General features: G+C 51.5%; 1 protein-coding gene across 1 annotated transcript; it reads right to left on the bottom strand.

Annotated features, from left to right (window-relative positions):
• Positions 1–1,167: 1,167 nt before the first annotated feature.
• Positions 1,168–9,447, bottom strand: LOC131492645 (liprin-alpha-1-like). Its single transcript, XM_058696355.1, has 5 exons — positions 8,641–9,447; positions 6,967–7,113; positions 5,252–5,386; positions 3,612–3,695; positions 1,168–1,392 (listed from the first exon to the last, which is right to left on the bottom strand). Exons 1-5 carry the CDS (start codon positions 8,764–8,766, stop codon positions 1,198–1,200), a joined length of 687 nt encoding a protein of 228 aa, XP_058552338.1. The 5' UTR covers positions 8,767–9,447; the 3' UTR covers positions 1,168–1,197.
• Positions 9,448–14,716: the final 5,269 nt, after the last annotated feature.

The raw sequence follows: 14,716 nt of genomic DNA, 5'->3' as shown, positions 1-14,716 counted from the left end.
TTCAAACGTTCCACATGCTAGAGCACGCCTACGTTTCTCTTTACAATAACGCAGCACCACAGAAAAGTCATGGAGTGGATGGCCATACCAACGAACAGGGTCACATGACCACAGAGTGAAATGCTGTCTGTGAAACTGCAGTAACAGCCTTTCCTCATGCTTTGTCCATGTACAATTTCTTCACGGATCAATGTCTGACTGTAAGTATGACAAGTTCCTAAGTTTACTTGCAGCAGGTACACTGGTTCGTACTAGCTTTTAGGGTCTGTGATGCCTCAGTCACTTGGGAAACCTGACCTAAGTTTCGTACATAGAATTCCAATCTCACATACAACTATTCTACCTAAAGGCTGGCCCCAGTGATCAAGGTAGAACCTCACGTGGGGTATAATAACGCACCTCATAATGGGTTTTACCCAAAACAAGTGTGTCGTGTAATTAGCATTGCTCACTGGTGTCTCCAAGTGCCCATCTTAGGGAAGATTCTGGGCTCATCTACAGGGACACAGGTGTCACCAGAACCGGTAGTATCAGGTCCGCACCCAACTGTCACCACCAGAGCTTCTCTCACAGAGATCCTATGATACTGCTTCCCTCCCGTTACACCTCAAGTGTATCCGTTATGATGGTGTAAGAGTCCAGGCTTAGACTCTTTCCAACCCAGATGAAAAGAGGAAAGGCAGGAGATGGAACAGGAGAAACTCTGTTTTCAGCTGCTTAAATGCTTGACAGAACTGCGCACTCCTACCGGTCCGTCTGGACAAAAGAGGTACAAATTAGCTCCCCAGACAAGAACCAGGCTGAAGGTTCCAGCACAGGGGTGGCCAACGAGGGCCTGCTGACCACATCCAGCCACTGCCGGGTCCTATCAACAAAGGGTTATCGACACACGGCCCCTCCCCTTAGTTATATACTGCCTATGGCTGTTTCTGGGCCCATCTTTGATTAGCATGAAGCTAGCTTACTCCTTACCTCTCAGTTAGTAAAAGCCTCACATACTTACTCTCGGGCCCTCCCCAGACCATACTCCTCTTCTAGACAGTAAGACGCACCTTCCCGCACACATACGTCGGGCAGGGACAGGACACTGGGAACTTAACACAGACAGTGGGTAACAGCCTGCAGTTTTCCGCGTGAAAGAATCATTTCTACTTTCTACAGTGGCTGTTAGCCTCTGCTCCACGCTGCTCCTCAGGATCACAACGTGAGCGTCTCCTCTGTGAGGACGGGGGCACTCAGCCGCTGTCTCTCATGTCCTACCTTATCTTCCACAGCAGCCATTCTCTCCTTAAGATGACGCTGAAGACGCTCGTCAGATTCGGAAAGGAGCTGGTCAATAGTGCCCGACAGACATTTATTAGTCTCTTCATTCATTTTTTCTCTCTGCCTTACCTGAAAGAGAAGACGCAGGCTTGAAGCAAAAGTGCGAACATCGGCTCAGACGTGCGAATGACCAGCGGTGCGACCCACACGCACGCCATCCTCGGCTGCCCCTTCCCACGGCACTCTTGGGCGTGCTTGTGCCTCACTGCCAGCACCGACCTCCCGGGACACAGAAACGCAGGAACCTGCTTCCCAGGGGTCATCACTTAGCAGGTGCCTTTGTTTCTGGGAAACAAAACACACATGGGCCCTCACGAATGTCCTCATTATTAGCTCTCAGATGGGCTCAGGAGGCAGATGTACATGCAGGAAAGAGCATATTCTTTTTTTAATTTTTTTTAACGTTTTTTAATTTATTTTTGGGACAGAGAGAGACAGAGCATGAACGGGGGAGGGGCAGAGAGAGAGGGAGACACAGAATCGGAAACAGGCTCCAGGCTCCGAGCCATCAGCCCAGAGCCTGACGCGGGGCTCGAACTCACGGACCGCGAGATCGTGACCTGGCTGAAGTCGGACGCTTAACCGACTGCGCCACCCAGGCGCCCCTAAAGAGCATATTCTTAAGGGGATCAGCTTATCTACACACAGGAGGAGGAATATTCCGGGGCGGAAACAGAAGCTCGGATCTGGCCTCAGGGGGAAAGAAATGAATCCATTGACAAAACCGAAAGATAAAAAAAATCCACTTTGGGAAAGATTCAGTGGTGAGAAAGACTTTCACCTGTTTTTCGTGAAATTCCCACATCTCCTGAACGTTTTGTAATGGAACTTGTATTAGAAATTCATAACAAATTACCTCAAGTAATTTCCGAACGTAACCGCAAAGTTCACGGGTCTGTGTTATATACAACTCTCATCAATCGTCTGGTTTAAAAACTTGTTTCTGCCGCATCTCCTGAATTAACCCAAAACAGAAGCGCCGAGGACAGGCCGGCAGGATTCAGGGGCTCCTGCCGGGCGGAGGGCCGTGGGGTACGGACTACACATGTGCCCTGCAGTCGGGGGGCCCAGGGAGGAGGAAGAGCCCACAGGACACACCCGCAGGCTAGGCAATGGACAGTCCCTCCATGCTCGGGCTTCCTCATCTCTAAGCCACACCTGCTGGCACCTCTTTCCTTGGGAGCAGGCAACAGAAAGCACGACCACCTCACCTAACACGCAGCAACGGCCATCACTTGGAAAAGACCCTGGTCACCCCACAAGAAGGGATCAGCACCCAAGTATTTTTCAAGCAAAACAGCTTAAAAGTGTCCTTGGAATTGTCTCAGTTATAATAGAATCCTTATCTCAACACCTGTCCCTCCAAACTACCATATAGTCCTAAAGGCAATGAAGTGCTTCTCTAAGTAGGTGAGGTCGAATTCTCGGCCCAAGAGGCTAGCGTCTGGTTGTGCTCGCTTGTGTGCATGTGTCATGGCAGGCTGGGGTCGGCCAACACGAGCCCTCACGCTGGCATCAGAAGCTTCACTCCGCGAGAACTCATGTTTTATTCTCTGACCCTGAGGGCCAAGCACACGAGTTTCTGGTGTAAGTTAAGGGTGAGTGTTTCGAGTTTTCTGGTGAAAACAAAACCTGATGGCCTTGGATGGACGTCCCAAGATGGGGAGGCCGCTGCCTGCTCTGTCTCCTGGGTGTTTCACGTTGACGTCTGACCAGCTACCGCAGGGAAAAATCTCAGGGGATTCAAGGGACACGGGCCTCCCTTTCGTCAAGGCTCGATTACGCTATTCTTCTTCTTAGGAACATCTACCCTGACCTGTGCCTTTCATCTCAAGTAGAAATTCAGGATGTGGGGACCAAGGTCAGGCCCGTGACCTGATTTCAGGACCTCAGTGTCATGTCCTAAGGAAGGAGACCCCTCCTCTAGGCTGCCCTACCCCAGGCCAGTACCTCCGCTTTGGCCAAGGGACACCCACGAGGTCCCGCGTCAACCGTGAGTAGCTGCTAATGAGCTGGTGGGCACAGTGGGCTGTGCGGGTGCCTCCACCCCTAGGCAGCACTGCCTCCGGGGCCCCAGCGTCCAGAGAACATTGTCCACATGCTAGGAGTGTTCAGTAGCATCCAACTCGCACAAGAGTCCACTGTACCCCTGATGGGACCGAGAAGGGGCCTGGCGTCCACATGGGGAGAAGTGGGAAACAAGGGACCACTCCCTACCCCCAGACCCCCAGCCTGTGCCTCATCCTCAACCACTGCCAGGTGCATGGCTGCTCTGCTCGCACACGTACCCGCTGCAGTTCTTGGTTCTTTTCCTCCAGCTGGGCCTCCATCTGGCGCAGCCTTTCCTCGATGTTGCCACGCCTCTGCTCGGCCTGTGGGCGACAGCGGGGTCAGAAGAGCTGGCGGCCCCACACCACACGCTGTGCCTACGCACGACATGCTGTGAGCGGCCTTCCGCCTGCTCACAGTCCCTACAGGCCTCATGCGTGCCAGTGGGAAGCAGTGGGCTGCCATGCTGGTGACCGGGGGTAGGCAACGGTCTCGTCCCCACCCCGGGTCCCGGATCCTTGGACAGTGCCTCGTCCCCCGGGAGACACCCCTGGCCACTCAGCACGGACAGGAGGAAGCAGCAAGCAGAAAGAGCAAACAGGCGTGCTAGCTTCCTAAGCTGGGAAGTCACTTCCAACAATTTAGCTTCCTCAGCAGCAGAGTGTCCAAAGACAAACAGTCGGGCTACACGGCTGACCAGGGACAGGAGAGAGGACAGGCGAGAAAACAAACGGAGACTTGACATGCAGATCACAAAGGAGGAGAGGCTCTGTTGGAGCCTGGGCTTATGGGTGCCCAATGCCGCCTGCCCGACTTGATGGCAGCCTTGAGGGTCAGCATCCCGTGATGACACCACCCCCTTCCCACTGGGACCCTCACTGCACTGGAACCGGTGACACAGAAGCACCGACAGGCTCCCTGCTACAGGTTCCCTCAGCCCAGGTTCCGGAAGGACGGACTGGCTGCCCAGTCATGTGCTCCCTCGTCCTGTGTGCATCACTCGATCCCAGCACCGACCACATCATGTCTGGAAACTACCTCTTCAACTGCTGCCTTCCTCTGTGGGTGGTGAGGGCTATGAGAGCTGGGAGGGCAGGGACTGTGTCTGGCACGTTCCTCGACTCTATTTGTTGAACCTCCGAGTGAATTCCTTAAAGATTTATTTCTTACAGGGGTGTCTGGGTGGCTCAGTCAGTCGGGTTCTGACTCTTGGCTTCAGCTCAGGTCATGAACTCAAGGTTTGGGCGTTCGAGCCCTGTGTCACGCTCTGTGCTGATAGCATGGAGCCTACTTGGCATTCTATCTCCTTCTTTCTGCCCCTCCCCTGCTCATGTATGTGCCCATGCTCGCTCTCTCTGTCTGTCTCAAAATAAATGAACATTTAAGAATTTTTTAAATAAAAACGATTGTGTTGAAAAGAGGATAGGATTTTCTCATTTCTCGGAAAAATTCTATGCTTTTTTGGTTTCTTTTTTTCCTTCAGTAAGCTCTACACCAAACGGGGTCTCAGACTCATGACCCTGAGATCAAGAGTCCCAAGCTCCACTGACTCAGCCAGCCAGGCACCCCTGTCCTTCTCTTACCCAAGGCTACTACCTTGAGCTTTGAGTCGCTGACTTAACTCTGAAAAGCAGTGAGTCTTAGATGCAGCCAACGGCACACAGCACACATCGGACAAAACCGGAGGGAACAAAACTGAGGATGATGCCTGCCATTTGAAAAGCATTCCGATCTCAGACAAAGTAGCACCGAAAACAGATCTCAGCTGGGTCGCGGAATTTGGCACGCCGACGTTACCGGTGAGAAATGAGATACAAGAACGGACCGCCATGAAAATGACATTCCCACCATGGGACCCAGAAGGAAAGGCAGGCCCCACCTTGCAGAGGGTGGCCACCCTCTGGGCCGGCTCGGCTTCCACCTCGGGCAGCGACTTGGCCTTCCTCGGGGTCTGCTGCAGCTTCCGCTCCGCCACCTCCAGGCGCTCTTGCAACTGGCGGTTTTGATCCGCAGTCTAGGAAATGAAGGCAAAGCATCAAAGTGTAGCAAGTCTTCTCTCCGTTTCCATTTTTAATAAAGTGAAACAAAAGCTAAATGCAGAGATCTACTGTTCGTTCTGACTGAAGCCAACAGTTTGGGAGGTGCTTCAGAGTAAACCTTTCCTGTCTGCAAGGAGTCACCCACTGCCTTGGTCCTCGTTTCACTACGCAAAACATGTCTTGCCAAACTCTTTGCTCTTCTTCAGTATCTTCAAAGAAGTCTTTCAAAAGACAAAGTTCCCACACATTAAAGAAAACCCATCTTCTGGAGGAGCTTGCTCGTTCTTCCTGACAAGTTAAGGAGGGAAGGGTTCGGTCCTAACCCTTCGTGAACATATTTATACTGTGGTCCGAGGGCTCGCTCCATAGGACATTCTGAGGTGGGCACATCAGCCAGCACAGAGCTTCTGAGAGCATGCCTGATGCCAGTTGAGTTCTTTTTGGAAGTGTACCATTATTCAACAAAAGCACTCTCCCTCTTGACCAAAAACGTGGAAAACTTCAACGTGGAAAACTTAGACACGAGAGTTTTTGTTAAAGGACTTTTAGGGAAGCCGAGGTGGCTCAGTCGGTTAAGCGGCCAATTCGGCTCAGGTCATGATCTCATAGCTCATGGGGTCAACCCCGCCTCGTGCTCTGTGCTGACAGCTCAGAGCCTGGAGCCTGCTTGGGATTCTGTGTCTCCCTGTCTCCCTCTCTGGCCCTCCACTGCTCATGCTCACTCTCTCTCTCTCTCTCTCTCTCTCTCACTCTGGCTCCCTTTCTCAAAAATAAATAAGCATTAAAAACATATAAAGTCATTTTAAAAATCATGTATAAGGTGAGGTTTTTGCCAGGTTAACGTTTGTTCCCACAGACTCCTTCCATCTTCTGAGTGCATATAGCTCTGTGTGTATATACAGACTGCGTCTCATGCTTTAAAACCCTCAGAATATAAATCACATGCTGTACACAAAGTATTTCACGATCTGCCTTTTACACTCATGATTTGGAACATCTTACGTGCCATCAAACAGCATTCCTCAATGTCATTTTCATGGCTTCCTAGTCTTTCACTTTGATTATCATTTTGGGTCGACTGACACATTTGACAAACACACCAGGCAAACTCACTCTGTTTCCAAGAAGCTGGATGCGGTGTTCCTGTTCAATGCCGGATGACCTGAGACAACCAAGGAAGAGCCGTGCGGCTTCCCAAAACACAGGGTCTCACATCCTCACACCAGACTGTGCTTCTGCACCTGCCATCCCCCCGATCTCAAGTACTAACCAAAATGGCCAGTGCCTACACATTCCCGGCTACTCCCTGCTCAGTTGGAAACAGTGCTAACGGGCAACAGAATAACGTGCATTTAAGACAAGACAAGGAAGGAACCAAGGAGGGTAGCCCCATAACATGCTTCCATAAAATTCGAAAGAATTAAACCCTGGACGTTGAAGTAACCCCGCTGGTCAACACAAGATTCTAAGATCCTAAAACCTTGACATTGACACTTGGTCCTTAACCTGACTTGTAATTAATAAAAGTGGAATGAAGTTCAACGAAACCAACGACCTGTCGATGCAGAGAGTCCTTCTTTGCGATCTCGTTTTCAAGTTTATCCTTGAGGTCCTGCAGAGAGGTGGCTTCCTGCTGTGCCCTGAGGCAGCGCTTCTCAAGGGTAGTGATCCTCTCTTGCATGTCTTCCTTCTGGGCCATGGCCTACAGCAGGTATTTCAGAGGGAAAACAGGGAAAGAATCAGCGTACGACACATTAACACACTCCAGACACAAAAACTGGGCGAAATTCTCATTTCCCAAACAAACAGAAAAGTAGCATCCTGGGGGCACCTGGGTGGCTCAGCCGGTGACGCTTTGTGAGTTGGCGCCCCGCGTCAGGCTCTGTGCCGACAGTGCGGAGGCTGCTCGGGATTCTGGCCAGGTACCCAGGCTTATTCTTTCCCATGTGTTCAAAGACAAATGGATAATAAAATCTCCCGGAAGTCACAACCTCGGTTGCCTCCGGACACCGTTGAGCTTTCCACAGAACAGCGACTTGCCTCTGGAGGCACGCACCATGAGACACCATCCCCTCTCCGGGGAAACGGTGGGGGAAATCTCATCCAATTCCCACAAAGTTGAAGCAGCAGTGTTAACAAAAGGAAGCCAAACTCCACCTTGCATATAACTGGAAGTCATCTTCTATAGCCTAACCCTGTAACAACATTGTATCCCATGGTATCTGACACTGCAAATGAAACCAGACCGTCCTGCCCTGCCTTTCTTGTCCACCACCCGAGAGATTCCTCTTCCAGCCCTCTGTGTTTACTAAGCAATTTATGTCAGCAGTCTCAAGAGTGAAAGTGATGAGTCCTAAGAAATGATTTTCTAAACTCTCTGCATATTGAACTCTGCTGCGGGGTCTCCCCCCACCTTTGCCAAACAACAACTTCACTGAATGGGTTATATAATTTCTGCAAATACTTTTGTTTTAAATTCGGACACGGCCTCACCCACACTAAGGTACTAAACAGACTGCTCGTGCACGTACACGTGGGTCTGACAGGGTCTGACAGGGTCTTCCCGAGGTGGCATTGACGGGCTGGAGTGGGGTGTGCGGGGACTGTCCACAAAGGGCAGCTCACAGGGACAGGAGGAGGCACAGAGCAACCATCCCACCCTTACTAGTTTCTGTGACAAGGATCAGATTCCCATCCACGACGACCACACGTGCAGAAGCGGCCGCACTCCTCCATGACCTTACACCGGGAGCAGCGGGCTGCCCCTCGCTCACTCTGACCGCCACGACCAGGAGCACGGAACCCCTGGGAGGAGGGCAGGGCGGCAGAGGCGGCCGTGACGGCCCCTCGGGAGAGCCGCCCTCGCACGGTCGTGCCCCCGGCAGCGACCTGGCAGCACCACGCTGGTTCCCACGTGCCGAGTGTGTTCCCAAAACGGACCGAGAGCATGGCATGGGCCAAGCTCAGGTGGCCCACACTCCACACCCGAGGGCACTCCGCCACCTGCCCGCCAGGCCTCGGCTGGGGAGAGCCCAGGGAGGACAGATTCCACCGCGCAGACGGGGAGGCAGCCCGCCCAGGCCCCGGAGTCACGTCCCGTTCTGCTGCTACTTCTACCCAACTCCAAACGTTCAAAACCCGTGGGAGACGAAGGACACACTGGGCAAGGCCGAACCAAACACCCCACGTTTGGCTAGACGACGGCGTGGCCATTTCAACCGACACTCACTTCACGGACATCTCTTTGTAATATGCTGTTCATTGCTTCAGAACGGATGAGGTCTTTCCTTGATATGGCTAGGTCCTCTTCCAGCTTGGCCATGAGAGTGCACAGGGTAGCCAGGAGCTCTTTCATCTGGCTCTGCACCTTGGAAACTCAGAAAGGGAAGCAACATGTGAGGGCCCCCACTGCTAGTCTTCATATGTTGTTTTAAAAACAATGCATAAAAAGGAAACCCCCTCCAATCAAATCCTGTGATGATGTCTGGAGCTGAACTCTGCGTGTGGCCCCTAATTCTTCTTCTACGAAACTACACCCCTCCAGTGCCACACGTAACTGCTCTCTCACCTGGAAACAAAGGGATTGAGTTTGTACACAGAGGTGTTTCATTAGTCCTTACTATACAGTTACCCTAACATCCCCTTCGCCTCAAATAACATGACAGAATGCTGGTAAGGTTTTTCACGGATGCTCCTGTTCACAAACTTGCTTGTTAACAGCTTTCCATTTTACATTGGAGACAAATCTTCCCCGAAATAAATCACATTATGCAATTTGTACTAGCCAATCGATACACACAACATTTCCACCAACTACTGCTTTTTAACCATACAGACCTGTCTTCTCACAAGAATTCAAGAAGATGAAAAGGAAACTCCAGTCACACAAACACACAAAGCGTGCGTATAACACACAGCATGTGCACAAATTGAGAACCACCGTGGCTAGGCACACCGTTTCATCCTCCGTTTGGTCGTTGTCCAATATGGACTTGAGGACCTTGAGCACCTCCACCTCACTGGACACACCGGCCTGAGTCTTTGCCTGTCGCCTCACCAATGTTCTCCTGAGAGATCTCTCGTGTCTGCAGATTAGGAACTCCAAGTGTTCCAGGAGCACCTAGCGGGAGAGGCAAAAGGAAAAGCGTGTTTCAAGAACAACTTCAATTCCGGGCCTCAAGTTCACCAAATGCAAAACCAAGTCTGAATCCCTTCAATTCAGTGCCCAGGTAGGGAGCCATCCCCTCGAATGTGTTAAAATAGCCTCACTCCTCCTCACGGATCAAACAAGGTTTGAGAACAATAGGTCCCAGCCAACTCCATGGGGACATGTGGACAAGGGGACTGAATGGTGTCCTGTGTTGAAAGACCCTGGCAGTGCGCCTACTGACCCTGGTGTTGTTTCTCTCTGCCTTCAGGTTGGCGATCTCCTCCTCTCTCTGCACGAGCTGCTCCCTGCAGGTGTGGAGCTCTGCAGCGAGAGCTGCACACTCCTGGGGTCGGAGAGGGGACAAAAGTGGAGAGACACAGGGGGTCTTTACCAGAGCACACCAGGCCTCCGTGGCCCTCCAGAGTCCCAGCACCCACCACCCTCAAGTAGCATCACACACACCAGTCCCCTCCTCACCACCCACAGGAGTCCCGGGGATTTTCGGAGGGACCGACACTCAAGGGGACAGACGTTTGCAGGTGCCTGGCAGGTCTAGGACTCAGGAGCTCTGCTGACTCGGGAGCAACAGGCCGAGAAGCCTGCTGCCCATCCCCAGCCTCTGGCCTCGTCTGGCAAGCAGGCTTGTGGAGCGGCAGCGGGGAAAGGCTGACGGTAGTCAAAAGCTGCTGTCTTAGCCTGAACACCTGGCTCAATCAGACTCAACCATACCCAATGGACTTTTCAAAAATGATGGTAGGACTCTTGACGAAAGGGCGAGTTTACGACTTATTTCCTTAGTCGAGCAGGAAATATTATGGATGAAGGGTCTCTGAGGAGAGTGATGCCAGGGCCCACCACCCCGCGTGGGGCTTCTCTCCCGCCAATACTGAGCGCCCGCCCAGGACATGGGGTACAGGTGGGCTCCAAGGAGGTGGACGCACACTCTCCAGTCAGTCGAGCGCAGAGCCCGGTGCAGGGCTCAGTCCCTGAACCATGACATCATGACCTGAGCTGAAACCAAGAGTCAGACGCTTAACGCCCTGAGATACCCAGGCGCCCCAGAGCTTTTGTCTCTGTAGGACAAACGAAGGGATAAACGTTCACTTAACAACTGACATTCCAAAGAGAGAGTGGTTGATTTCAGCCATTCTAGAAAATCCAAGGACAAACTGGTGACATACTTCAAGTTCCTTCATAAATTAACCCTTTCCAAATCAACGGGAATGTTACCACAGAACTGACCACGTTCCTTGCAATCTGACTTGACAAGGTGAACCCACAGAAGCCTATCTGATCCTTGATGTAGGACTGTGCAGGCCCATTTCTATGTGGGGATTTTTGTTCCAATAAATACATTGGAAACTTTTCTGGAGATGTGTGACTTTTGGAAAGACTGGCAGATGAGCTGAGCACCTACGAAGTATCAAAACTAGTAAGTAAAAGGGAGGCCACGGGTGCATGAAATAAACGCAGATACTAGGCTATTATAGCATTTCCTATCCGAAAACATACACAAACCTACTCTAACAAGATAAAACGTATCATTTTGCACACAGAAACTGACCGTACCTACATGGTGCCATTTGCAGTCAAGAGAAAGGCAAACAAATGTGGAGACGCAGGATTAGTCCTAACTGCATAACACGAACTGTAGCAGACGCTGTCCTCTGGGGGAAGTGTGCACCACCTCCTGCTGCTATTGAGGTCCCCTCAAGTGTTGCACGAATCCACGAATCTGCTACTCAGCTCCTGGTAAGCACTTCCTTTCTCCAGTAAATCAAGCACCACAGGAGAAGTGATTTCTCAGGGTTCCTGCGTCATTTTCACCATGTTAGGGGCAATACCATGAACCTTAATTACAGCCTGGGACCCGTTTGAAGTGTCCCCAGGGATGCTGGACGTGCTCCCGCGATGCAGAGATGACTCACGGTATGACAAGAAAAGGCTGAATGGCCTGACATGTACTGAGGTCCACAGCTGCAGCTGCCAGCCGGCCTGCGTGAGGACCATGGAGGCACAAGGAAAGGGAAATTCTCGAAGCTCTCGCTGCGGCTACCGCAGCACATGCAAAAACCTGGTGCTCTTTGTGAGACATCTTTGTGTCTCGTGTGGAAGATGTGGCATCTCTGTGGATGTAGGACTGCTGTGAGACGGGCACACCTGCAGACTCAACTCAAACTGCAAGACAAGTGAAGACCTGACATCACGACGTAAGGCAGAAGGAAGGGAAGGATCGAAAACTGGCACATTTCAATGCAAGCACAGGATAGCTTGGTGATTTTAGAAAGGGGTTTGGCTTTTCAAATGGTCATGACGATAGGAGAAGCAGCTTCTACCACGAAGAGGAAGCACACGGTTTCCCAGACGCCCCAGAGAAGATTGCAGAGAAGAAGGAACCACCATCCACCGCATGTCAACCACTCCAAGACAAAAAGGGAAAACCCAAGAAAATCAGGTGAGAGGACCATGGCTGTCTGCACAGGTTTTCATGCAGAAGGAGGTGCCCTGTCGGGGGGAAAATGCCACAAACGACATTTATTCACGAGAAAGACAAGTGAGCACCAAGATGTTGGGTAGGAAGGGGTGAAGCAGCTACCGACTGAGCGGATACAGGCGAGGGTGTGATCAGGGCGGCTGGCCCTGTGTAGGAAGCTCACCCCAGGGTCCTGAAGGCAACAAGTGCCAGTGGCCAGTGGTCTGGCTGCACAACCAGAGCCCTTGCCCTGGACCAGTTCCATCCCGGCTCTGTCCCTCAACTCAGGAAGTACGCTGAAAGCAAGGGACTGTCCTCTAAAGTTCTTCTGACATTGGACAATGTCCTGGCCACCCAGAACCCCACGGGTCACCACCAAACGTGTCTTGGCGGCTCACTCGCTCCGGAACACAGCAGGTCTAAGTCTGCCTGTGGACCAGGGGCCACGAGGATCTGTGAGGCTCATGACACAGGCACTTTACAAGAAGGATAGTCAATGAGGGGCGCCTGGGTGGCGCAGTCGGTTAAGCGTCCGACTTCAGCCAGGTCACGATCTCGCGGTCCGTGAGTTCGAGCCCCGCGTCAGGCTGTGGGCTGATGGCTCGGAGCCTGGAGCCTGTTTCCGATACTGTGTCTCCCTCTCTCTCTGCCCCTCCCCTGTTCATGCTCTGTCTCTCTCTGTCCCAAAAAAAAAAAAAAAAAAGTTGAAAAAAATAAAGAAGGACAGTCAATGCTACCAAAGAGAACCGCCACAGAGGGAACATTATGAAAGTCAGGAAGATGCCAAGGGACGTTACAAAAAACTCTGGGAAAACCATCAAGCCCAACACAATCAAGAAATCCCTGCTAGAGATGACTGTCCATACGACGTGCGTGATTTCCAGGACCTATGACACAGCCAATCAGGAAACTCATGAATGAGACTCTGCATATGGCAAAAAGAAACAAAAGAAAAAGAAAAAGAGTTGGGGGATGCAGGGATTCAAAATGCGTATCCTACAGAAGGTCAAGAGCACAGAGAAAAGCCCAGAGGAGGTCACAGAAGAAGACAGCACAGAGAGGAGATCTGGTGAAGCAGACGGATGGCGAGGAAGGCGGCATGGAAGTGGCATCGCTGGAAAGCACGCTGCCACCAGGACTGATCCGCCAGCGTCTCGGCTCCTTTCCCACATGGACCCTTCCATGACAAGGGCGCTGGGACTAAAGCCAGCCAGCCGTCTATGGAAACATTGGCCAGGAACAGAAAGGCCCTTCTGGAAAGCTGCACAGACAGTGCCCACCTCCACCCCCATACCGCCAGGCCCCAAGGCCCAAGACTGCCCCAACTAGCGGGTCCCCCCGACCCCATGCAGGTCTGCATATCAGCACATTTGTGAGGACCCACCCCCACTTTCCAGACAGCAAATCCTCACCAAGGTGCTCAGTGAACCACTTCGCCTGCCATGCACAGGTCTCTGCGTGAAAATCGAGGGAGCGTGCAGCCAGGCCGCCCGGGGCGCATGTGTGTCACCACCACCTAAGCGGTCATCAGGAGGAACGTCGTGTGGGAGAATTGTGTGCACTTGGACGGCCTATCCTCACACGGGCATAAGGGCAGTAAGATCTGACATACAACGAATAACGTGTTGTTCCATAACCTGGCTTTCAAAAAATGACATTACCTTCTGGCAGGCCTCTCTCTGTCCCCGCCCAGAGAAAATGCCTCCCAGCCTACTATCACAGGCCGTTTTTGTAATGTAAGAATGTGTCCAGACTGTATGAGGAATATGGCTGTAAACCTGCAGGCTAGAAAAGCTTTGTAACCATTCATTCACCCGTGTATCTCCTAGGCCATGACGAAGCAATCGTACTGATTACACCAGGCCATCATGAAGCATTCACCCTTCATTGGTAATGCATGAAATGTGACATCCGTAAATACACAGGAATCTTTCCAGTTCCTCCCATTTCTTTTTTTTTTTTTTTTTCAACGTTTTTTATTTATTTTTGGGACAGAGAGAAACAGAGCATGAACGGGGGAGGGGCAGAGAGAGAGGGAGACACAGAATCGGAAACAGGCTCCAGGCTCCGAGCCATCAGCCCCGAGCCTGACGCGGAGCTCGAACTCACGGACCGCGAGATCGTGACCTGGCTGAAGTTGGACGCTTAACCGACTGCGCCACCCAGGCGCCCCTGGTTCCTCCCATTTCTGATGCACAGTGCTAATGATACACGTAACAACAGCGTAGTGTGTCACCTAAGTCAGGAATGATGTGGGTTCTGATAGACAATTCATTCTAGTAACAAACGGAGAATAAACTTAGGGATCAATACAGCGCAGAGCTGTGCATCTATTTCCCTGTGACGTAAAACTGTTTCTCTAGCTTACTTGACTCGAAGAATATAGCATATAACACACACAAGATCCAAGTGCTAATGCACTGTTTGTGTTTCTAGTAAGGTTTCTGGACAACAGGAGAGTTTGAACAGTTAAGTGTTCTGGGGACGCAAAAGTTATACATGGATTTTCAATTGTGGGCAGGGTGGAACCCCGAACACCAAGTTGTTCTACGGTCAGCTGTACTCATCCTTGGGGAAGAACGAAGCAAGCATGACCTTTGTGAACAACAGAAGAGAGTAAAATAGAAATAGATTTTCTGTTTTAATTTTTTAATGTCATTCTTTATTTCTTAGAGACGGAGA

This window comes from Neofelis nebulosa, chromosome 13 (genome assembly GCF_028018385.1).
Source record: "Neofelis nebulosa isolate mNeoNeb1 chromosome 13, mNeoNeb1.pri, whole genome shotgun sequence".
In the NCBI taxonomy this organism is placed as follows: domain Eukaryota; kingdom Metazoa; phylum Chordata; class Mammalia; order Carnivora; family Felidae; genus Neofelis; species Neofelis nebulosa.
This window is presented reverse-complemented; position numbering and strand designations above follow the sequence as displayed.